Genomic DNA, 23469 nt, shown 5'->3' with positions numbered 1-23469 from the left:
AATAATTTATAATATTGCTTTAAGAACAAAGGGGATTTCAGGATTTGAATTCCTAGTGGAAAATGGCCTAAGTTCTGATTCTTCTCAGTTTATTCTTTAAAGGGTTTCCCAATTAGCTGTTTTGCAGAGCTCAATCACAATGACCTTCTCATGGTCTAGAATTGTCACTTAATGTCTTCCAAGTGGGGTATTTGAAAGCCTCTCAGCTGGCATTTCTGCTGTTCTGTAGCCTCTACTCAGGTGTGCTTTCTTCTTGTTGCAGAACATAGCTGCCTCTGTGTGATCCATTTGCAGGGAAAGGTGGTTTTTCTTTTCTGTGGGCTCGCACACAGATTGCAGGGGCATCCCACAACTGTTGCTTGTGTCTCTGCAGCATGAGAAGTACACCAGCCAACTTCAAATGAATTACAAAGGCACGACAATGAAGAGGGCAGAGCAGCCCATGGAGCACAGTGTCTATGCTGAGTCCCCACAAGCAAAACTGGAGAAAGGAGAGAGGAAAGCAATTACAGGTACTTGCTCTGGAACCAGTTAATCAAGATTCAGAACAAAGTGCAACTCAAGCTTGCGCTGGGTCACGATTCTGACAGCAGTGTTGTGGGTTGTATCTAGGAGCAGTTCCAGAAAGGTCATCTTTCTAAACCTCCAAGTATTCCAGACACTCAGTTTTTGGAGATTCAGCCTCCAAAAACAGTCAGGTGGTGTGATGGCTCACACATGCCTTGTCGCTGTGTGTGTGCTGGAGAACCCGTAGGCCGAGCAGGTTTGGTAAGTTCTTTGGCACCTGTCTGGTCTATTTTTAATTTCCTAATCATTAGCTGGTGTTTGAACAGAGACGGTGACTCAGAGTAGAAAATGCATGGCTGCTGTGGCGTGGTGTGGTGCTGGCAGGCAGACAGGCAAAGAAGCAACAAGCCATTTCTTTCAAAAAGCCCTGTATGGTTTTAAATGGCTGTACTTCCTAATGTGCCAGTATGTGGGATTGAAACTGGCTGCCAAACTGGGAGACGTTTGCTTCAGATGCTGTTCCTCAGCTGCAAATCTCTTCCATTTGAAAAATTACTTCTGTTCCCCATTTCTTTACCCACTGCTTCCTTCCTTTAAAGACCCTTTGTCAAACTTGCTTCCTCCCTGTTTCCCATCATGGTGGGCCAAGACCTCCACAGCAGTCTTGTCTCACCCATCTCACCCAACTTCCTACCTCCTTACGTACTGCCCTGGCAGGTCTCTCCCCAGTTCTGCTCAGGTATCAGTTGGTGGCCTTCTAGAGCCTGATGGTGGGAAGAACAAATATGGTTTTAAAGCATGCCAGTGATGGATGACTGCCAGTGGTGGTCTTGTGGCACCAGGGTGGCAGAACGATTGGAAAGCTTTAGGGTTGGCAGAGAGACTGCCCAGTGGGTCTGTTGGAGGAAGGAGCAGGGGGGTGAATGGAGGGAAGAGGATGGGAAAGTAGAAGAGTGAGACAGCATCTTGGGTGAGGTGACCTAGAGATAGATACAGCAGCTTTCTAGAAGTATGTACAACTTTGATCTGATAAGGCTTCATGATAACTAATCAGAGTGGGTTGGTTGACCTTAATCTCCCATGTATTGTCTTTATGAAAATTCCTCTAAGCTGATGCAGCGTACTGAACCAGTGTAATTTTTCTCCCTGGTCTTGTTGCCTCCAGCTGTGTGTGGAAGCACATGCACATGCGCTCGCGTACCTGACTCCCATTTTCCGCACCGCAGAACCTTTCTTTGTGTTGCTTTAGCTGTGTCTGCGTGTCACTCTCCCCTATGGATGTGGCATTCGTGACTTTGCCTCACAAGCGTGCAGTTAAGGGGATGAAGTTGGCTATGATTAACCGTGACACCGCAGAGGGTGAGAAGAGGTGAACCTTGCTATGAGGGGACTTCTGCGGCAGCCTGGCAAGGGGTATGGGGTTTTTCAAAAGCACTGCCAGTAACTGGACTGGTTTGCCAGTAACTGGAACCAGTTTGCATTTGCTGCTGCTTGATTGCATGAACATTCTCATCTTTATTCTTGCCACCTTCCAAAATACGCTCTGGTCGGTTTTAACCTACGTAGTGTAAGCGATTGATATTTGGAACATCTTCAAAGTCAGAACATTGAGTGACTCTTAAGCAAGGTGACCCATTTCTCTAGCCTGTGGTTCACAGACCTGCATTATGTTTCTGTCATTGTTAGCAGGCACAGACCATAGCTCTAAGGCAAAAAGGGCTGTGAGTACTTATTGGGGATGCAGTGGGACTGAGACACAGATACGAGAAAAAAAAATCTGTGAAGTGCTGCTAACCTCACTGAAAGATGGAGGAATTTGGGATGTTTTGTTGGACATGTTTTACTGGGTTGGACTGAAGCCTGCAGAAGCAAGGGAGGGAGTCTGAGCATTAAACTAGTGCCTTGCTCTCAAGAAAGCATCTCTGTCACGTGAGCAGAATGGTCAGTGGGTCCCTTTTTCATCTGTGATGCGACTAATTCACCTTGTCTTCAGCTGCACACATGCACAGTTTCTCCTTGGTTGCTCGGAGGAGTGGCAGCAATTTAAAATGATTAGTGGAAAGGAGAATGTAGTATTCTTACCGGGAGTGGGCTTGCTTAGTGGCAGCAGAATGAGGCTTTGGGGAGAGAGCTGTTTTGCTAAGCCCGTAGGTATTTAGGAATTTGCATTGACTAATTAAAACAAGGTCTCGGGTGACAAAAGCCTTTAGAAGGATTGCTTCCCAGGGCCCGGGTGGAAAAGAGGGAGAGGGAATGCAAGCTTTCAGGGAAGAGGTTTAACAAAACAATGTGAACAATTAGAGCTGCTTAGAAATGGGAGGAGGTGAGGGGCTGAGGATAAAGAGATCCAGGGGAGTGAATGGGAAACAGCTCAGCCATTTAGTCTTTATGCTGTTGAACTTGCAGCTTTTGGGTGTTTGTTGCCTGTAAGCAGAAAATCATCAGTCTTTGTGAAGTGTTTGAGGCAGGAGCTTGGTAAGCCCTGTGGGTTGGATATGGATATGAATAAGAAACGTGCCCACAGTTCAGCTAGTTAATGCTAAAAATAGCCATCAGCTCTCATGTTTAAAACCTTAAGTGATCAGGAGGCCAGGTACAGCCTTGAACTGAGCAGATTTTAAGACTGTCACAATCCCCATCTGTTGCTACCTGAGTTGAGGTACTAGATGAGATAAGCTACTTTGTGGTCTTCTGTTCTCAACACATAGTTAATCCTCAGGCTGATCTTTATTTTTTTTTTTTTTTTAAAGCCCTCACAGGCTGATGGCACTAGATCATGCCAAATCTGATGACTAACCTGAATAACTGCTGCAGGCCTGAGTTTCCAGGGGTGGAGGCTGCCTGCAGTATCCAGCTGAAATGGGCATCACTGGCTGCAGGAGCAGGACTTGAGCTTCTCCCTGGATCTGTGAAATAGGCTCACTTGCCAGGTTAGCGTCTGTGTCATCAGGGAGGCCTCTCAAAAGAGTGGCCAACTTGAAAGTCTTCTTGGTGTCTGGGGCTGAGGTCAGCAGGCAGTGTGGAAGGATGCAGTGGGAGTTGTGCCCAGTTGTGGAGTGGTTTCCATGGTCTTTGGCTGCTTTCCCCATGAGATCATCATAATAGCTATTTAGATGCACAGTTCTACCCTAGCCTTTAATTTAAGGGAGTGGTGGTGGTGTATCTGCTTTTCATCTGAGCTAGGGTGATGGTACCTGCAGCACCTTGAAGGTTTGACCCTGCAATTGATACAAATAAATTTGTGATTATCAGCCTGATTGGAAAGCCTCTGGTATCTGTATACATTCACAGCAGATACAAAAGACCAGGGTTTAGGTTTCACACACACATGATACAAATACTGCAGCAAAGAGTTAGAGAATTGCTTTATGGTTATTCCTACTAGGATTTCTGAATCCTCTATTTTGGAGAGGAGTTAAAAAGCAGAGATGTAAGGAATTAATTTTAAAATGTTATAGCTAGATCATCTTCCCCCCCCACCCCACCCCCCTCAAGGCCTCTGCCATAAGAAGCCTACTCTGCATCTTCTGATGATGGACATTATTGTTATTAATAATGAATCAAAAATGGTATGACTTGAAGCAAGCTAGATTTCTCATGCTTTTGTTATGACTTGCTGTAGAGAGCTTCAAAGCTGCGTGTGCTGCTGTCAGCAAAGAAATTTTGCCGTTGCTGTCTGTCTGTGTCTTGTGATGATTTGAAGCTTTGTGAGGACCTGGGCGTAGTGCAGCCCTTGGTTCTGTCCCCACCACAGGGAACACCTTCAAGGGAAATCAGACCCCTCTGCAGTGGGAGCTGCATGCTTGTCATGAAAGCTCTTCTGCCCACTTGCTGATAGAAAGCAGCATTAACACAGGCTTTCTCCTTTCCCTTTCATCACCTGGACTGTATTTTTGGTCCTGCCCTTGTGTTGTTCTGTGTGATTCACTTCTCCATAAATACATGCTTTGTATTGACATGTCTCATTTTCTCTCATTGTGGTGCCTGTCCTTCAGGTGATCGATAGTTCTGTATTAATTTAACAGGCCAAGTTCTTGTCAGACTTGTTAAACGAATGGACCTCCCTTGTTCTGTGCTAAAACATTCCTCATTTTTTCTTTTGAGTGACTGTCCCAAAGACTGAAATCCAAGAGCAGAACATGTGCACGTCGGTGGTCTTCCCTGTATTACACTGTCCCTGGTAGCTCGGGATTTATCTGGCTGAATGCTTGTGCTGACCTCAATTCAGTTATCTAAAAGGATGGTTTTCAGGCTGTCTGCTGGAATTGATGAGCCAAGAAATATGTCTAAATGAATTGGCACCATCTGGGCAGCCTGGCATGGAGCAGAGAGAGGTGGTAACAAGCTGCCATCAATTGGAGGAAGTCTCATGTCATTAAAACGACTGAGCAGTTAGCTTTCATTGGTATTCCTTGCTTCACTGCTGACTCGGTCAAGCCTCAAGTCTCTCTGCTCCTGCAAGAGCCTCCATGTTACACTAAAATATAACAGACAGGTGGTGGCTTCAGGGTGGTATGCCTGTCCTGGGGCACAGGCAGACGCGCTGCTCTGGTTGCTGCAGGTCCAGGTTGAGGTCACTACCCAAAATGTGTCCCAGCTGGTGAAGAGCAAAGCCCGCTGGCACAACTGCATATGTAGCTGCTTCCTGGCCCGCTTCTGTGACAGCCATCTGGTTTAGCTGCCTTCCTATCACACTTGCTTTTCCCTCCCCTTTTTATACAATATTGTTGTGTTAGAGCTGGAGAGGGGAGAGGTGTCAGGTCGGTTGTGCTGGCAAATTAGAAAGGACAGAAGCTTCTGACACGAGCAGGGCAGCAAATTCATGTAGCGCTTCTGAAGTCAGGGAAATTCTACTCTGGCTCAGGATCTGGCCACTTTCAGCAGTAGCCAAGAATGAGGGTCTGTGTCACTTGATAATGTTATTCAAAATGCAAATTAATATGAAAGCTCAGTGGAAACATTAATTGCTCTTAAAACGTTGAAACTGTCCCCAAATAGCAAGATACTGACTCCTCAGCTTCCCATCTGTGCTTTTTGCAGTCTTTAGAATGAAGTTCCCATTTATTGTGGAGGCTGGGAGAGGGAAGGAATGAAAAAAAAAAAAAACCCAAACCCCACAGAAGTGAGCAGATGTGTTACACACGCCGTAACAGAGTGTTGCAGGTGGGGCCACCTGAGCTCTGTGCTGTGGGGCAGAAGGGACCCCCTGCTGCCATGCAGGGAGTGCAGCGGGGCAGCCTCCACTGTGGTGCCCCAGGTCTGGTACTCTGGCCAACCTGATGTGCTCTCTGTAGGTGCTCCTTGATGTACCCTGGGGTTTGGCTTTGTGCTAGCTTTTGTCAGAGGGGTAATTTGGGGGATTTCCTAGCACCTGTTAGAGCTCATTAGGGTAGAGGGGGAAATTTGAGAAGGCAGAGGAGCTGCCTCATTATTCTTTATAAATCCTCTTTTTCCTTCAGCTTTCCTTGCAATCCCAAACTTCCCCATCAGCAGAAAAATCTGACCAAGGTTGACTTGCTCCCCTTGCTGCCTTTTTCCTGTAGTAGAAAAGCTCCTGCGGGACAAAGGCAGTAGCTCCTGTGTCCTGTAGGCAGGTGGGACGCAGATCTTGGGGCTGGAGCAGCTGCTGGGAAGAAATCTGTCCTGCAAGATGGACGTGAGCTCTCTTAGCTGACTTCTGCCATTTGCAGTGTGTGCCCCAAAGAAGTACCTGACATGGGTAGAGCAGATCCTGCGTGGTTGAGGTGGGGGTCTAGTGGACAAGTCATGGCACGAAGAGAGGGTAGTAGGTTTCTGCTAGGCTGTGTGACAGAAGGTCTCAGTCTAGCAGAGACCAAACCCTACATTTGAGTGCCTCTGTTTGTTGACAAGCTTGTGAATAGAGTTTGGTTTTTTTTCCTTTCTTTTTTTTTTTTTTTTCCTTTCCCTCTCCCTTGAGTGGTTTACCCATCTTCAGTTATGAAACATATTGCTTGGCAATTCCAATTTATTCATGGTGAGAAATGCTTCCTCCTTTGAACTTTCAAAGGCCGCCTACATAATGGGAACACAGTTTATGTTCCACGCACTCTAGGCAGAGAGGAGAGTAATACTTTCAGCCTCTTTTGATCCTTGGTGTGAAGGGAGGCAGCATGGTTAATTTTGAAACACAAAGAAGATCTCTTGAAAAGGGCCTGTGGGCTGCATCTGTAAAGCAAAATTTTTGCCTGTGGACTGTCAATGTATGAGCTTATATATCTCTGGAACTATTCTAGAAAAAAACCCATCTGAAGTAGTGGCCATTGGGTCTGTGTAGCTTTAGAAACAGCAGCATAAAATCAGCCTTCTCTTTTTCTTTCAATTATTTAATTCCCCTTTCTCTCCTGCTTCCCTTATGCTAACGACTACTTTCTGTCATGTCCCTATTAAAGTAGGGAATGCAAAATTGCAGGGCTGTTTGAGGGCTGCTTTATACAGAGCAGCGTGTGGTTTTAAAACCACAAGCTCAGCGAGCAGCAGCTGGCAGTAGAAGCCCGACTATGGCTCCGTAGCTGGAGCCTGGGTTTAGGATGTGATCAGTAAGGTGTGTGCTGATGGCTGTTACGGGTAGAGGCAGAAGCAGTTAACAAAGCTGGAGCTTAACCTCAGCCCCTTACCTATCCTTGTGTCTATCACCTCTAGATGAAAGAACAAAAGCTACTTTATTTGCTTCTCTAAAACTATTATAAAAACATAATAATAACTGTACCACAGATAAATTGAGGTGTATTCTTTCTGCTTGTTGCATAAACAGCAGCAGCCCAAGGCAGTACCAAAACATAATCTTGTTTTGTGGGAGACAAAACAAGAAGCAGTGGATCGGCTCCTTTGGGTACCTGTTGTTGCAATGAAGCCTTGATCTTTCAGTGAGTGCTCTTTGAGCAGAGAAAATTGTAAAAGTCTGGCTCTTCTAGGGGAAGCTTCTCCATGAGAAGTCCTGCAGTGACTGTGGACTCTACTTGGTTTACTTTGAGCTTTTGAGAGCAAGAAAGCATACTTCTTTATGTATGTGTAAGGAGATGGTTTTATAATTTTCCCTAAATTTGTAACGCTTCAAGAATTTCCTGTTGTGGTATGTGTGTCACTTAGAGTGGGAGTGGTGAAGAGTTGGAAAAAAATCCCTCACAACATCCGAGTACATGGTGGGGCAAGAAAGGGCAGAGCCACAGTCTTCCTTGTTAGGATCAGGACAAAAGTCTGAGTTTCACCTGAATTGCAGATGAGTTGCAGACAATTTTGTGGTTGGCGTTTTGCAGTCTGTCCTGCCAAACACCTTCCGTTTCCTGTGAATAATGAGACTAGAGAGGGAGAAAAGCCAGTATTTGGGAAGCGCAGTTATGAAAGACAGCAAAGGGAGATGGAGTCGGCATCATGCAGCAGAATGTAAAAAAGACAAAATGGGGAAATAAAGAAAAGCCTGAACATACTCATTATTGTATATAATTTGCGGTTGTTAATAACGGCATTGTAACAGGTACATGATCTCATCTGACCCTGCTGTTTTTCCCTTTTTAGCATGTGGTTGACTTTTGTGAACCTGGTAAATTGATATTTTCTGTGTCAAAAGTATTTGCTTATCCTCTTCCTAGAAACCAGTACTTACCGCACCCCTCTTTATGGGCAGCCCTCCTGGTGGGGGGAAGATGATGCAAATAACAAGGAGGACACAAGGCAAGAGGAACATTACTCAGGTAATAGAGGTGATTTGGGGTGGGAGAAAACGGGGGGGACAAAATTTCTGCACACTTTTGATCTTTGTTGTGTGAAGCCATCCTGCTTTATTTACCACTTTTTCTGTGCTCGTACTTGCACGTTCCTATGTGTAGATTGCTGCTGCTGAAACTAGAATAAGGGAAAATTAAAATGTTTTGCCTAAAATATTTGAACATTAGGAACAGCAGTTGTGGAATAATTCAGTATGGATGAGAAAGGCCTCACTAAGCTTGTTTGAGACCTAGTTAAACAGCAGTGCTATATCTGTGATTGTGTGTAGCCCACCTGAATAAACCATCCACTGTGTCTCCCAGGAGCTTCCTAACTAAGAGGCACTTTAAGAGATGATGCATTGACTGAATTTGATTGATGTGGAAGCAATCTGTTTCTCACCTCATCATCCTTGGAAGCCATTTAGTCTTACCACTCCTGTTGTTATGAATCTGTATGCATGGAAGACGCATCTTTTTTCACTTGTACAGTAACCCTGATGTTTCTATCAAGCATATGCTTTACTACACGAAGAAGTTTTTTATTTCAATGCATGTGCGGTATATCTCTTCTCCAGCAGAGAGAGGTTGTGAATCGCAGCCCTCCTAAGAGGTTGAATTAAACTAAGTGACCTTCTAGCCAAGAAGGTTGGGTACTACTGAAAAAATGTGGGTTTATCCCCAGTGATGTTACAGAATTAGCTGTTGATCCAGCAAAAACATACCTGTGATTAGCTTTGCACGCTCAAGCTTTTCCTTTGAACTGTAGAAAGTTGCGTAGGTGTGCACGTAAGTGAATTCAGCAAAGTGAAACAGGACATCTTCCTTCCACATCAGCCCACGCATACAGAAGTGTTGAAATACCACCAAACGCATAGGTTCTGCCAAAACATACAATGGTGCATGTGTGTCTGCTCAGCTCTCTCTTTGGGGAGCAATGGAAGAAAGGGCAAAGTAAATATAACGAATGTTAGTCAGACCACAGCAGTGCAGTAAGCACCAATTTCATTGATGAGGCCAGAGTACAAAGCTATCTAAAACAAAACTTGTATTTTTTCTTTAATTTCAGCTAATGTTTGTGAATTTAAGGTTTTCTTGCTTTTTCCCCCCCCCTCCCTTTTGTAGAAAGATCAAAAGAGATAACCCAACATGAAGAGGAACTGAATGGTAATATTTCTGCTTATAGAGATGCCCAAGAACAGTCTGTGTTTGCCTTCCGGAGAGAGCCAAGTTACTTTGAGATTCCAACTAAAGAATTTCAGCAGCCATCAAAATCTCCAGAAACACAGGTCCATGAGATCCCGACAAAGGATGTTGATGCTGTAGTAGCCCCTGTTGTACAGAGTCATGCCTCCTTCACCATTGAATTTGATGATGGTACCCCTGGTAAAATAAAGATAAAAGACCATGTAACTAAATTTTCGCTCAGACAGAGAAGACCATATAGTAAGGAGCCAGCTCATACAGAAGTGATGTCAGCAGAGAGCAAAGTGGCTGACTGGCTTGTCCAGAATGACCCAAGCTTGATGAGACGACAGTCACCGGGAGACGATGTGTACAGTACAAAGAGTGACCTGCCGGTTCATGTGAGGACTCTTAAAGGTGAGTGAATGTCTTGTCTTGTGGACATAGTTTCTCTGTTGGCCATGCAAATGCAGCATAATAAAGGGAGAAAACCCTTCTCCTGTCAAGGAGAACTGGACTTAATTATCTCTGCTCCATATTTGCAAGATGAAGAATATTTCTTTAATGACTGTTAATGGTTTTGAATTTGGCTAGCAGGCTCTTCACCTGGCCCTGGAGTCATGTGTGATGCTGGCCTGGGGAACACTCTAATCTGGTTCCTCTACATCTATAATGCCAGCTCAGCAGTAACTGTGATTGAAAAAAGGATTTTGATTTTTAAATGTCTAAAATAATTTCCATGTGGTCAGGCAGGCTGGTAAACAGATATTTCAGTAGATTTTCTTCTCTTGGCTTCTCCTAGCTGAAGGCATGACTTTTTATTTTAGCTGTAGTCCAGAAGAGGCTAAGGGTGATCATCCTGATAGCTGTAATGACCGGAGGTCCTAATATGGAAGCTGGTGATAGAGTTGAGATATGCATGATCACCAGTGGACGAAATTGTGCTTGTAGAAGGTTTCTTCTCTTAAACTAAAGCTTCTCTGAAATCCTGCTCTGTTCAAAAACTTCAGGTTTCATGGACCTGTGTCCTGTTAAGTGTGTCACTATGAGGAATTCTTTGGGGATTTTCAGAGGTCTGAAGTGTAGTTTGGAGCCCAGTTCTTAGTGCAGCTGGTGTGATTCACATGATTCTCATGCAACTTTGAATATATTTTGCAAGATTTGGGCTTGTGTGGATGTCTCTCTTGGACCATGCACTGAACAGCTAGGAGGAGACTAGAGATTCCTGCATTCTCACTGCCTCTCACTGCCTTGCAGGCCTCTGGAAAAGCTACTGTTTTGAACTGCAGCTTTAACTGAAGAAGTCATATTGAAGGTTACCAGACCTACTAGTGCTTGAGGTTCTTCTTAAGAGAGCAATACCTTGTTTTCCCTTAAAGGAGTATTTGCTTCCTCCTTATTGGAAAAAAACCTCCTCTCCAATATGAAGACCTCTTCTCCAATATGAAGAGTTTTACCCATTACACCTCCAACTTGCTGTTTGGTGTACAGTTTTTTAAGAAGCCCCTATGGTCAAAAAGGTCTCACATATCCAGCCCTGGAGTTCGACAAGGGATGGAGATTGAACTATTTTGTTGTCATGGCTTGTTTCTAGTCCTTCTCAATAAGGGACAGTGTTGAGGTGCCCCACTTTATTATTTAGGGTCTTATTTTCAGTCTACTGTGACTGTGTGATGGAGGGTTTAGGTTGGGTTTTTTTTGCTATTGTGATACTGGATTTTGTTGACTTGCTGGAGAACATTGTCGAGGATAGAAGTGTGCTTCAGTAGTTTTGCTCTTTCCTTATGGAGAAAACAAGAGAGTTAGGCAGCTGCTGCTCATCCTAGGATTTTCCTGAGTGATGCACAGGAATGCTAGACTGACTGCACTTGCCTCTTTACAGTCCATACGGCCCAGGAAAAAAACTGAGGTAATTTAATGCATAATTTGGATATCAAGAAATCAAGTCTTTGGACATTTGATTAAAACATACAGTGTTGGTGGCCTGAGGAGTTTATCCACCTCTGCTTTGGCAGACGACAGGGTGTCATTTATCTGCGATAGCTGTGTAACGTGTTCTTCTGGCAGAGCTAATTCTGAAGATGTCTTGGAGGCTACTGCTGGCTGCCTACCAGGTTTGGGTCTTCAGGATCAGAGACACCCACCGTCAGGATTCATTAGTAGCATTTGTTCACTTTCAGGAACAATGTGGTGAATGTAAGGCCTGATATCAAGACTAGAGAGTTCAGGTCTTAGCAGCTTGAGGGGATGTGCATGGGGCATTCATGGGCACGGTGGGTGTTTTTCCTTGTGTCCTCACCATTTTGCATTCAGTAGAGTTCTTAGCCAAGACCCTTTAATTTAAGAACTTTCCCTTCCAAGGACAAAGCTTATCAGCCCTCAGGGTACAATGCAAAGTGTGCTGGCTTCCTTCATGAGGGTGTTAGGAAACTCTTCAGAGGACTGACTCCTGGGTTGAATGGGTCTTGTATTAAATTCTAATCTTTCACAGCTAACTCGAGGTAATAAATGGTCTTCACCCATGTGTCTGGAGAACTTGCAAAGTAGGTTTGAGCAGTTTTCCTTTCAAACACGTGGTATTTTAGCCAGTATATCTTGCTGAATATTACAGTCTAGAGCGCAGAGACCTCTTTCCCCGTTCTCCCGATGACAGGTTCCTGGTCGTTGACTGAATCGTGTTGTGTGCCTTCACACCCGTTTTCTTCTCCAAAAAAAGGTTTGTTTTTTTGTTTTACTCTTAACTTTTTGTTTAACTTAATTTCTGAGAGTCCTGAACTAAGGCACTGGGGGGCAGAGCATCACTGATACAAAGAGAAGGTTGTAAAGATGGTTGTTGCTAACATAAGTGAAAATAGTTGTAGACTTACTTAAGCTTAGTGAACTCTTAGTAGTGATTTAACCTTTGCTTGGCTGGTGATAGGATGGTGTAATCCATGGGGGTGTCATGGTGCGATTCTTAAATCTTTAGGAAAAGTAAAGAATCCTACAAATTCACTTTCATGTTAGCCTCTGGTTTATTTCCCCTTGTAGTGGTGGTGACATGGGTGCTCAGGGATGCATGCACTTGTAATGCACTGATCTGGTCTTTCATCATGAGGATTTGGTTTCATGGGATGCAGTGTGTGGGGTTTATTTACTGATCCTGCAGAGATACTTCTGCTCTGTAACAGAGGGAATTTAATGAGGTGATCTTGGACTACAGTAATTGGGCAGAACGGCAAAATAATGCTGTCTTTTTTATTTAAATGGAAAAAAAAAAGAAAGAAACAAAATGTAAGGTATCTAAACCAATCAGCTTTACAAAATCAGAAACCCTTGGGGTTACAATGATTTCTTGAATTGTTTTTTTAAAAACTTAATAGCCAACTAGTTGTGAAAAGTGGCGTCAGGAGACAGTTGCCTTCTCTTTTATATCCTCTGATGGGATGCCGTCCCTGTACCACAGCAGATGTCTTTGGAGTTGTTTAATCCTGTAGGATTTTTTTTCTTTTAACTGAAATGAGAAATTTCAACTGGGAGGTAATGACAGGGCCACAGTAAATAAGAATACGAAAATCAAATCTACATACCTTGTTTCCAGGCAATAGGCACGAGGACGGGACGCAGAGTGACTCTGAAGACCCTGTGGCACCTAAGGCAGAGAAGGAGACAACAACAGGCAGTGAACGCGCAACGGAGCAAACCAGGCTGCAGCGCCAGATGAGGCGCGAACCCCACGAGATGCTGCACAACAAGCAGGCCTTCGTTATTGAGTTCTTCGAGGACACGCCACGGAAGAAGCGGTCACAGTCCTTCACGCACAGCGCTCACTCCTCCCAGAGCGACACCGATCCGGGGCCGAAGACCAAGGTTGAAAAGCGCAAGAACACGTTGCCAGCAGAGAAGCCGGGAAACGCGGTACCGCCATCCCACCTTGGGGCCCAGGCAGGCAAACCCAGTAACAGCTCCTCTGGGACCCAAAGAACTAGCTCCTTCAAGAGGGAGAAGACGGAGGATCGGATCAGCTCTTCGTCCTCCTCTGCTTCCAGAGCATCAGCCAAAACTTATGGGAGTGTTGGAAGGAAGTCTAAAATGGCTCAGGATTTTATGGCCGAGTACTTGCGGGAAACTGCTCAGTCTGGGAAGCCAAGCGCTGAGAAACCGGCACCTCTGCCCATGCCGGTAGCCCCACGTGTGGTTATATTGTCAGAACCAGAATCTGCCTCTGCTCCACCTCCGGAAGTAAAGTCTGCCCAGGGCAGAAGGAATGATGAGGAAGACAGTGTGAGCGAGACGGGCACATACACCATTGAGACAGAGTCGCAGGATAAAGAGGTGGAGGAAGCGCGAAAAATGATAGATCAGGTAAATGCTGCTTTTCTATGCTTGGCCAGTGAGCTGAGGGCTGAAGGCTTGGGCTTCCGCACTTTGTGCTGGAGGGCCTAACTTCATTAGCTGCTGCCATGAAAGACTGCTCCCTTTTGAATTGGGTGCAGCGGGGTTTATGGATTGGGGTGGGAAATCATCCTGGGTGACCTGTGTTAAGGATAGGCCCCAACAAACTGAGAGACTAGTCTTTAAAAAAACCCCTAAACCCAACAAAGTTACAAACAAACAAAAAATGGAGTGCAAGAAGGCAAGGTAAGCCCACAGCAAAGAGCTGCCTTGCTTCCAAAATGGAATTTGGAGGCAAAAGTGCCAGAGTGGGCTTGCCATCTGGGCAACAGCAGGGGAAAGGCAACAGCAGAATAAAGATCAGGCTGATCCTGCTGAGAGCCATAGCTGGGAGCAGCTCTGCTCTCTAGGACTGCTTCCAAGCCTCTGCCTCAGCACCGTGTCACCTCCTGCCCGCTGTTACTATGAGAATGGGAGCTGCAGCCCATCACAGATGCAGCATCCCGTGGTAGGCCAAGGGGAGTGCAGGCCAGGGGCTGCTGCTCTTGATCCATCACAAGCCTTAGTGGTGGGCGGTTCTGTATTTGGCTGTGCCTGGTTAGAAAGGGAGTGCTTGTTGGCAGAGCAAGTGGCAGCTAGTTGAGATAGTGAAGGGTGTGGTCTAGGGCAGAGGCAATCCTAGATGGATCTATACTTGTTTGGATTTTGCAAAGTGAATGATAGCCTAAAAACAAAACCCCAGAGATGAGGGAGAGGCTTAAAAAAAACCCCACCCAACTAAGGAGCTGCAGGGCAAACCAAAGTTTGGCTGATTTTCAGGTTTAACTTTCATCTGCGGTCTATTATGAAAACAAAACTGGCAAGTTGCTATGAAGATTTAGTGAAGTGTAGGCAGGAGGATGGTGAGGTTTAAAGGAAGCCTTAATTGAACCTGGCTTTAGAGTTTTGTATGCAGTGTTCTGTGAGCCTGGATCTAGCTTCCCTCTTCTATTTATTACACTTGTTCTTACATCTTGTTTGAAATGTGATCAGAAGCTTTCAGGGCAGGGTGTTTAAGCCACAACAAGGCCCTAGTCCGGACATTAGATGGTTAATTGTTCTGGTGAGGAAATATGAGGAAAAATGCCACAAAAATACAAATTATTTCTGGGAAGTAGTCTTAGCAGCTGTGTGACTTGGGCAGGCAAGCTGGCCAAGTTCTGCTCCTGACGCTGCTGTAGACTTGGTGCAGTGCAGACCTGCCACTTGGGAAACAACTAATAACTGGATCTCAGTGTTTCTGTCCAGGAAGAAAGATGATAGGAATTTTGGACTTGCTGAGGTTTTGAGGTGACTCTGCTTTTTGTTCCCCCACCATCGAGGGCACACTTTTTTTTAACAGAGGTGAGAGTGGAGAACTTTATGCGCAGCCTAGGTACCATCCATGGTGACATCTTCCTCTGAACTACTTGTAGTCAGGGAAGAGAAACAAGCCCTTCAGAGGCATGGACCCTTGTCACCTCCCTGCAAAAACCTGTTTATCTCCAGAGGGAATCTGGCCAGCTCACCCAAACACTCACCCATCTCTGAGGTGCATCCTTTCTCAGGTCCTCACATGGTAGAGCAAGGCAGCTTTGCTCAGCCCACTCATTGCTACAGTCTATGAAAGATGGAGCTTTCCCAGCTTTTTCTAATTCTCTGTGAATTAGCTGGTAAATATCTTTCCTGACACTCATCCTAAATTTCTCAGGGCTGAAAAGGGACTCCTTCTCAGTGGAAGTTACTACTGTTAAAGGCAACACACTGAAATAATGAGGGTGAGAGAAAAGGTGGGTGTGAGTGGGATTCTATGAGTAAGTGTATTTGAAGCTGCTACTGTGGAGTACAGAAAAAGATGATTTAGTTTGTATGGAAGCGATGGCAAGTGTTTCTGGCCCTTTTGGGATCATAGTTTGTGTGTGACTAATGCTTCATGGATTTGGATTTTGGGCTGATACTTTCCTGTTTTCCTGGTTTTTAATCTTTCCCATGCAAACACCTTTCCAGGTTTTTGGTGTTCTTGAGTCGCCTGAATTTTCCAGAATCTCTTCAGCATTTAGACCAATAATTAAAGGTGAAAAGGACGACTCTGGTTCTAATCAGCATCTAATCAGTGAAAATGGCACTAGTCAGAAGTCACCCTTGCTCCAGGCATTTGCCTCAAAAGCTGTGAGTGGGTCTCAGGCTGATGCACAGGTATGAGCAGTCCAGGTGGATTTGCTGGGATGGTGGAGGTGTAGATGGGTTTTCTGTCTGGATGGAAATGTCATGCGTAGATTGATTTCCATTTTGAGGAGACTGAGTGATATGTGTATGAGAGGAGACGTTTTGTGGCTAGGATTTGCTTTACAAGCTGTCTTTCTGAAACTGCCTTCCCCACCTTGTTGTAGGTGTCTGCGGCATCTCAAGGGAGTCAGAAGTGGGTGTCTAGGTGGGCAAGCCTTGCGGACAGTTACTCTGACTCTGGGCAGGGTGATGGAGCTGCAGGTAAGTCTCATTCTGACATTACTTTTTGAAAGTGTCTGAATCTAAGCCAGGATGATATGAAAAACAGGAATTGAGCGGTTCTGTGTGTCTGGCTGTGGCTTATTTTCTGGTTTAGCTAATGTGTTTGGGGATGGGAAGGACAGAGTGAATCTACTCCCAGTGGAGTAAAGATGGAGAGAGCTTCTGGTTTGCATTTCAGAGTCATCCAAGAAGTTCTTAAATGTTACATTTGACATGACTAAAGGGCACCTGGGAAGGAGAAAGATCATAAGGGCCTTGGGTGTTAACTAGCCCCGAGTAGTGATTCTTTAGACTGCCTTATGATGCCAGATTAAAGCCCTCTGCAAGTTGCCTTGGACTTAATTGCTGACTTGGGCTTTTTTGTGTGCTTTTCCTGTGTCTGGCTGTGCTGAGAATTTTAGGCTGTTGTGGGGTTTGCTGTCAGGTGGCAGGTTTGAAGCGTGGAGATCAGTGTAGAAAACTGGGTATGGAGGGGAGAAGAGGAGTGGGAGGAGATCATGCTCCCATCGTAACTGGGAGGACAGCTTGCAGACCCCATGGTCCTGTATGTGAGAAAGGGAGAAGAGTGCTTTGTTGGCTTTTGTAAACATTTTCAACTTTTTTTGTTGGAAATATTTGTCGTTATCTTCATGCCATCAGCAGCTACAGACAGATTCACTAAAGATTACAAGAAACCTTTGTTTTGGAAGTCATTGCCACTGTTTTCACACTGTGTGAGAACCTGACTTCCGGAGCGTTTGAAATATTACCATAGTCAAATAACCAGTTATCCAGGTATTTAAAGGCGGTATCAGATATGAAGTCCTGGCCAGCAGCGTGGGTGAAATAAAAGCACTCTTTCTATGAAGTGTGTCTGTACTGATAAGCCTACCCACACTGGGGCGGTGAGCTCTAATTCAGAGCCTCCTCATTGTTACAGGGTCTTTCTCCTGAGACTTTGCCGTGGGATATGATCATATGAGAACTTGTACTGTGAAAAACACCATCTATTTAGTCAAATGAGCTACGTTGTGTAGAATGGCACTTAAAACTCTGCATCTCTGCAGTGATTTGTCTGATTGCTTTTCATCTCCTTCCCATGGCCTGATTTATGGTAGATTGATGCCAGCAGCGCTGTTACCTTCTGAAGTATGTGCTTGTACTGAGAGGTATATTATGGGAGAATGAATCTGAAATCCTGCCTTGAGACAGGGAAGGTGTTGAGCACTCTGATGCAGCAAAGGAATGAAGTACAATTTTACTTACTTGAGTGTCTGTACTTACTTACTTAAGTGTCTGTACTGATAAACCTGAGGGACTGAGCAGGAGGCGGGGCCTATTGGTGTTCATATTACATAAAAGCTTAGTTCTAAGCGCGTATCTCGTGAGTGCTTTTGTGGACTTGCGCTTTGCAGGATCAAGCTCTTCCTAAATAAATAAGTGGTATAGTTGTACGACAGTTGATTCTTGTCCACTTAACTCTCTTCAGAAAGCAGTGTAGCCCCAAAACCTGGGGAACCAGAAAATGCTGTGCCCTTGAGAACAAGGCGTCTTCTTCCCCAACTCCCACCAAGTGATAAATCAGACAGCCCCACGCCCACAGTCCTGGTCTGCCAGGAGTCCTATTCTGAGGTTACTAAGAGAACCATCGTGAAGGACCACTGCGTGGAAGCCTATAGCGATCCCAGCAGCCGCCTCTTCATCCAAGAGGACTTGGATCCAGATAGCCTTAGCGATGCCAGCAGATCTGATGATGGCTTCAGCACGGAAAAAGGCAAGAAATATAAAGAGAACAATAAAATGCTAGAGCAGATGGGGGAAGAAACAAAATCAGAGAGCCGACAGCCAGGAGTCTCCCGGGTCTCAAACGTGAGAGCTGTTAGTGAGCCAGTTTCTACTTCGTTCTACATTGGTGATGACAGCAACGATGCGGGGATTCCCTCAAAGCTCTCTCTGAGCGTGTCCCATGCTCGAGCAGACAAAGACAGCAAGGATCAGGAGTTTACCTTCAAGTCTGCTGGCACACCAGTTCCGGGAAAGCCACCGGTCAAAGATGTTAGCGCTTACATTAATGCATCAGGAAAAGTGGTTATTTCCCTTCACCAGAGTCTTCCTCAAGATCAGGAAAACATGCCAGGAAAGGAAACATCATCTTTTGTTAGACAGGAAAGTTTTACCAAAGATAAATCAAGCGGTGGTGTTCCTCAAAAGAAACTCCCACATATTTCAAGTCACCCTCTGCTTAAAGATTTAGAGGCTGTTCGGTCAACCCGTATGGACTTTGGTCAGGAGACTCATCTTCTCCTTAAGGACACTGAAACTGCTTTGGCAGCATTGGAAGCCAAATTACTTGGTCAAAACCAACAGCTGGAGCCCTCGGAAACTGCTGGTCAGCTGGAGGACTCCTTGTCGGGGGACTCTGACGTGGACACCGCTAGCACCGTCAGCTTAGTGAGTGGCAAGAACGTCCCAACGAGCGCCCCAAAACGCAAAGCAGTGACGAGCTTGCAGAAGGAGAAATCTTCCTCCACGCCATCCATCCAGGACCAGTGCGGGCAGCCCAGTGCTCGGGACAGGCTGACGGAGAAGCGGAAAACGCAGGCGCCAGAGGCATCAAACCGCGCGGAGGCTGCCAAACGCTTCCAGATGAAGCGGAGCGCTGGGGCTCGAGGGTCGCTTGACTTCACAGATGACGAGAGAAACTCGAGCCTGCCCTACTCGCCAGTCCCTGATGCAGTTGTGTCTGACCACGAGCACTCTGTAACACGGCCAGTTCCCAGAAGGAAACCTTTTACCCAGGCCACCAGGGAGGACCACAGCAAAACGACCTCAAATGTGCAGAAAATCCAGCAAGTTCTCACCCGCTCCAACAGTTTATCCACCCCACGGCCCACGAGGGCCTCAAAGCTACGTCGTGCCCGGCTGGGAGATGCTTCAGACAACGAATGTGTTGATGCGGACAAAACGGCCTCCAACCCTGAAGCCACTGCTCCAGGCCCTAAGCAGTCCACGGAGACAAAGAAGCTCTCCCGGCTGGACATCCTCGCCATGCCAAGGAAACGGGCAGGTTCATTTACAGTGCCCAGTGACTCTGAGACAGCGCAGTCGAGAACGGGGTTTTCGGGCCGGAGCGTGGAGACCTATCGGAAGACGGGCGTTTCCGAGGTTAGAGCCGCAGCGAGGAAAACAGCAGCCACTGCCTCCACGAAGCAGCCTTTTAGCAGGACTCGTTCAAGCAGTGTCAAGTATTCCTCTTCGTCCAGTAAGTGCTCGTGCTTTATGTTTCTCCCCTACTGCCCTCTTTCTGATTTATAGGCTGCACGTGGTTGCTAAGGATTGGTATCTCAGTAATGCGAGTGCTGCATTGGTGAGTACAAAAGTCTGCATTAATGAGCAGTACAGAGGTTGAGATTTCCTGTGGGTTTGAAGACAGCAGAGCATCTCTCATACCCAGTGAGATATTACTGTGGTGTTGTCTGTGAGGATATTGTGAATAGCTATTGTTCTTCCCCCCCCCCCCCCCCGCCCCCAGTGATTTTTGTTTTTTGAACAACGATTTGCCCTTTGACAGGGGCATGTTAGCTATTTTTCTGGTAAAAAGGTAGAATTTAATGCCTTTCCAGTGCTACAAGGAATTCTGTTCCGTTTTTCTTTGACTTCTAAGATTCAAAGTTTGCTCCAAGAAAGCTTATAATGGTGTTGATGACAGCTGGTGTCCAAGGTGTCAGGTTTGAAGGCATCTGAAACAGGAGAGCAAGAAATAAATGTCCCTGTGTTGTGAAGGCTGTTCCCTTGTTCTTTCTGTAAATGCAAATGTGGAGGTGGATGCTACATGTTGATTGCCCTGAGAGATTCCCACTAGTATGTGTCTTCATTCACTTTTGCCATAGGGAAGGCAGGTGCACAGTCGTCTTTCACAGGAGCTATCGTAGAATCATAGAATTGTTTAGGTTGGAAAAGACCTTTAAGACCATCAAGTCCAACTGTTGACCTAGCACTGCCAAGTCCACCACTAAACCACATCTACACATCTTTTAAATACCTTCAGGGATGGTGACTCAACCACTTCCCTGGGCAACCTGTTCCAGTGCTTGACAACCCTCTTGGTGAAGAAATTTTTGCTAATATCCAACCTAAACCTCCTTGTGGTGCAACTTGAGGCCATTTCCTCTTGTCCTATCACTTGTTACTTGGGAGAAGAGACTGACACCCACCTGGCTACAACCTCCTTCCAGGTAGTTGTAGAGAGCGATAAGGCCTCTCCTCAGCCTCCTTTTCTCCAGGCTAAACAGTCCCAGTTCCCGCAGCCACTCCTCATCAGACTTGTGCTCTAGACCCTTCACCAGCTTCGTTGCTCTTCTCTGGACACACTGCAGCACCTCCATGTCTGTCTTGTAGTGAGGGGCCCAAAACTGAACGCAGCACTCAAGGTGCAGCCTCACCAGTGCCGAGTACAGGGGGACAATCGCTTCCCTAGTCCTGCTGGCCACACTATTTCTGATACAAGCCAGGATGCTGCTGGCCTTCTTGGCCACCTGGGCACACTGCTGGCTCATATTCAGCTGGCTGTCGACCAGCACCCCCAGGTCCTTTTCTGCTGGGCAGCTTTCCAGCCTGTAGCGTTGCCTGGGGTTGTTGTGACCCAAGTGCAGGACCCAGCACTGAGCCTTGTTGCACCTGATGCAGTTGGCCTTGGCCCATTGATCGAGCCTGTCCAGATCCCTCTGTAGAGCCTTCCTACCCTCCAGCAGATCAACACTCCCGCACAACTTGGTGTCGTCTCCAAACTTACTGAGGTTGCTCTCAATCCCCTCATCCAGATCACTGATAAAGATATTAAAGAGAACTGGCCCCAGTACTGAGCCCTGGGGAACACCACTTGTGACCGGCTGCCGACTGGATTTAACTCTGTTCACCACAACTCTTTGGGCCCAGCCATCCAGCTGTTTTTTTACCCAGCGAAGAGTATGCCTGTCTAAGCCATAAGCAGCCAGTTTCTCCAGGAGGATGCTGTGGGAAAAGGTGTCAAAGTCTTTACTAAATTCTAGGTATGCAACATCCACAGCTTTTCCCTCATCCACTAACTGGGTCAGAGATGAGGTTAGTCAAGTAGGACCTGCCTTTCATAAAGGCCTGATCACCTGGTTGTCCTGTACATGCTGTGTGATGGCACTCAAGATGATCTGCTCCATGCTTGCCCCACACCGAGGTCAGACTGACAGGCCTGTAGTTCCCTGGATCCTCCTTCCAGCCCTTTTTGTGGATGAGCATCACATTGGCTAACCTCCAGTCAAGCAGGACCTCTCCAGTTAGCCAGGACTGCTGATAAATGATGGAAAGTGGCTTGGTGAGCACTTCCACCAGCTCCCTCAGTACTTCAGTTTATCATATTGAAATCAACCTTTAATTAAGAGGTGGGGACAATGCAGATGACAACTCTAAGGTGGTAATTGGTAATCGGAGATTGTCCCCGACACCTTTGGTCTAAGTCCTGGTCTGTGCCTGTAGTCCCTTGACTTACCATGGATGTGGCAAAGTAGTTCTGTTTACCCCCCCCCATCATTCCTAAAAACCTAAGCAAAGCAAGAACCCCTTTGGCTGGGTTTCTCAGGCCTCTTGAGAGGGATGCTATTTTCAGCAGATCTGTGTTTTTGTAAGGTGTCTTACAGTTCTGGATGTGTCCTTTTTGTGTATTTTCATACAGTTGAAGTAATTATTCTTCTTGCAGTATTCATTTTTATTGCATGCTAAAAATGTTATTCCCTGCTTATTTTGATTTGGATTGTTTTAGTGCATACAGCTTCCCTTTTAATGATTTTTTTCTTACACATTTGTATATGCATGTAAATCAATGTGAATAAGCTAAAAGAGTATGTATAGTCTCTTCTCTTGCCTTTTTTGAGATGATGCTATTAATGACTTCTTGTTAAACAATAACAAATTTAAAGCAAAATAACGTGGTCAGAGTTTTCCAAACAGGAGGCACTCTTTGCACTCCCTCTGCCCTTGGACCACAGACTTCAAATCATTTGGAGAAAAGTGATAAGTGTTGGCCAGTTCTTGGTTTAAATGAATTGGTTTTTGATTTCCAGAGCTCTGTAGCAGCATGCTAACACCCTTCCTTGTGCATAGTTGCAGCAGATGATGCTAATCCTTTCTCTGAATTAGTTGCTCTTAAAATACTAACCTCCTAATTCCTTGATAGGATTGCGGACCTTACACAAGCTCTAACTATACTAGTGTACTTCATGCTTCATCGTGCTGTACCAAGTGTGTGATGCATGTTCCTGTACTAACGCTATTATAGATCTAGTGAATCAACACCTAGCACCCCGTTCCTGCAACAAAAGTGAAGTGTTGATAAACTGAACTCTTGCACTGTGCCATCAAGACGTTTTTAGCATGATACAATAACCCTTGAAAGCATTGAGGGTCAAGCCTTGGGAGTAAGAAGGCAGATGTGGCTGATTTATTCAAGGATTTCTTAAAGTGTTTAGCTGACCACAATAGTTTCCAACTCTCTCAGTGAGAGAAAGTTAATCTCGCTAACAGAGGAACAGAGTGAACTATCTGGCCATGAGACAAGAAATGCCAGTAGATTGTCAGGCCATCTGAAGTAACTTTATGTGAAACACACAGATAACTTCAGAATAATCCAAGTTACCAATTCTGAAAGCTAAGGGCCTGTCTTCCCTGCTCCTGTGTGTACACAATTTGTTTACTCAGTGTAATTTGAATGGTACTGAGGGAGTTGATTTTGATTTCCCTTGGCATGCAGGGATGGAAAATCAGGCACTTAATTTTAAAATTGCTGTTAATGACAGGGTGACCTCTTGATTCTAAACCTGTATCTAAAAAAAACCAAACCAACAAAACCTCTACTGATGGAATATGAACAAATTTATTTTTTCTGTGTGTGTGTATATATATTAAGCCAAGACCTTTATACAGCTCATAGTTGAGGAATACTAGGAATACTATTTTTACTATACAGTAATTATCTATAGTTTTTACCTGTATCTTATATGCCAGATTCATTATTTTTATTTGTATGATCTATGATGCTGGCTTAATTTGCTTGCAGTGTGTCAGAGTTATGATAATTTTGGTAACACAGTGAAGCTTTTAGGTGTTGTAATTTTAAATAACTCGGCTGGTTCCATGTTTGGTGGGACTT

General features: G+C 45.4%; 1 protein-coding gene across 7 annotated transcripts in view; it reads left to right on the top strand.

Moving 5' to 3' along the window:
* The window catches only part of CEP170B (centrosomal protein 170B), a 60912-nt gene that overhangs the window by 21418 nt on the left and 16025 nt on the right, over nucleotides 1-23469 (top strand). For 4 of the 7 annotated variants that reach the window (XM_075753406.1, XM_075753405.1, XM_075753402.1 and 1 more), the window contains exons 6-13: nucleotides 374-512; nucleotides 8115-8216; nucleotides 9354-9830; nucleotides 12067-12129; nucleotides 12994-13757; nucleotides 15813-16001; nucleotides 16196-16292; nucleotides 17782-19554. In XM_075753406.1, the coding sequence (XP_075609521.1) occupies nucleotides 374-512; nucleotides 8115-8216; nucleotides 9354-9830; nucleotides 12067-12129; nucleotides 12994-13757; nucleotides 15813-16001; nucleotides 16196-16292; nucleotides 17782-19554 (3604 nt within the window). The remainder of the gene's footprint in view (nucleotides 1-373; nucleotides 513-8114; nucleotides 8217-9353; nucleotides 9831-12066; nucleotides 12130-12993; nucleotides 13758-15812; nucleotides 16002-16195; nucleotides 16293-17781; nucleotides 19555-23469) is intronic. The other 3 variants (XM_075753404.1, XM_075753403.1, XM_075753407.1) reach the window with 2 other exon arrangements.

The sequence above is a fragment of the Balearica regulorum genome, chromosome 5, assembly GCF_011004875.1.
Source record: "Balearica regulorum gibbericeps isolate bBalReg1 chromosome 5, bBalReg1.pri, whole genome shotgun sequence".
In the NCBI taxonomy this organism is placed as follows: Eukaryota; Metazoa; Chordata; class Aves; order Gruiformes; family Gruidae; genus Balearica; species Balearica regulorum.
Note: the sequence above shows the minus strand (reverse complement) of the source record. Positions and strands in the feature narration are given on the sequence as shown.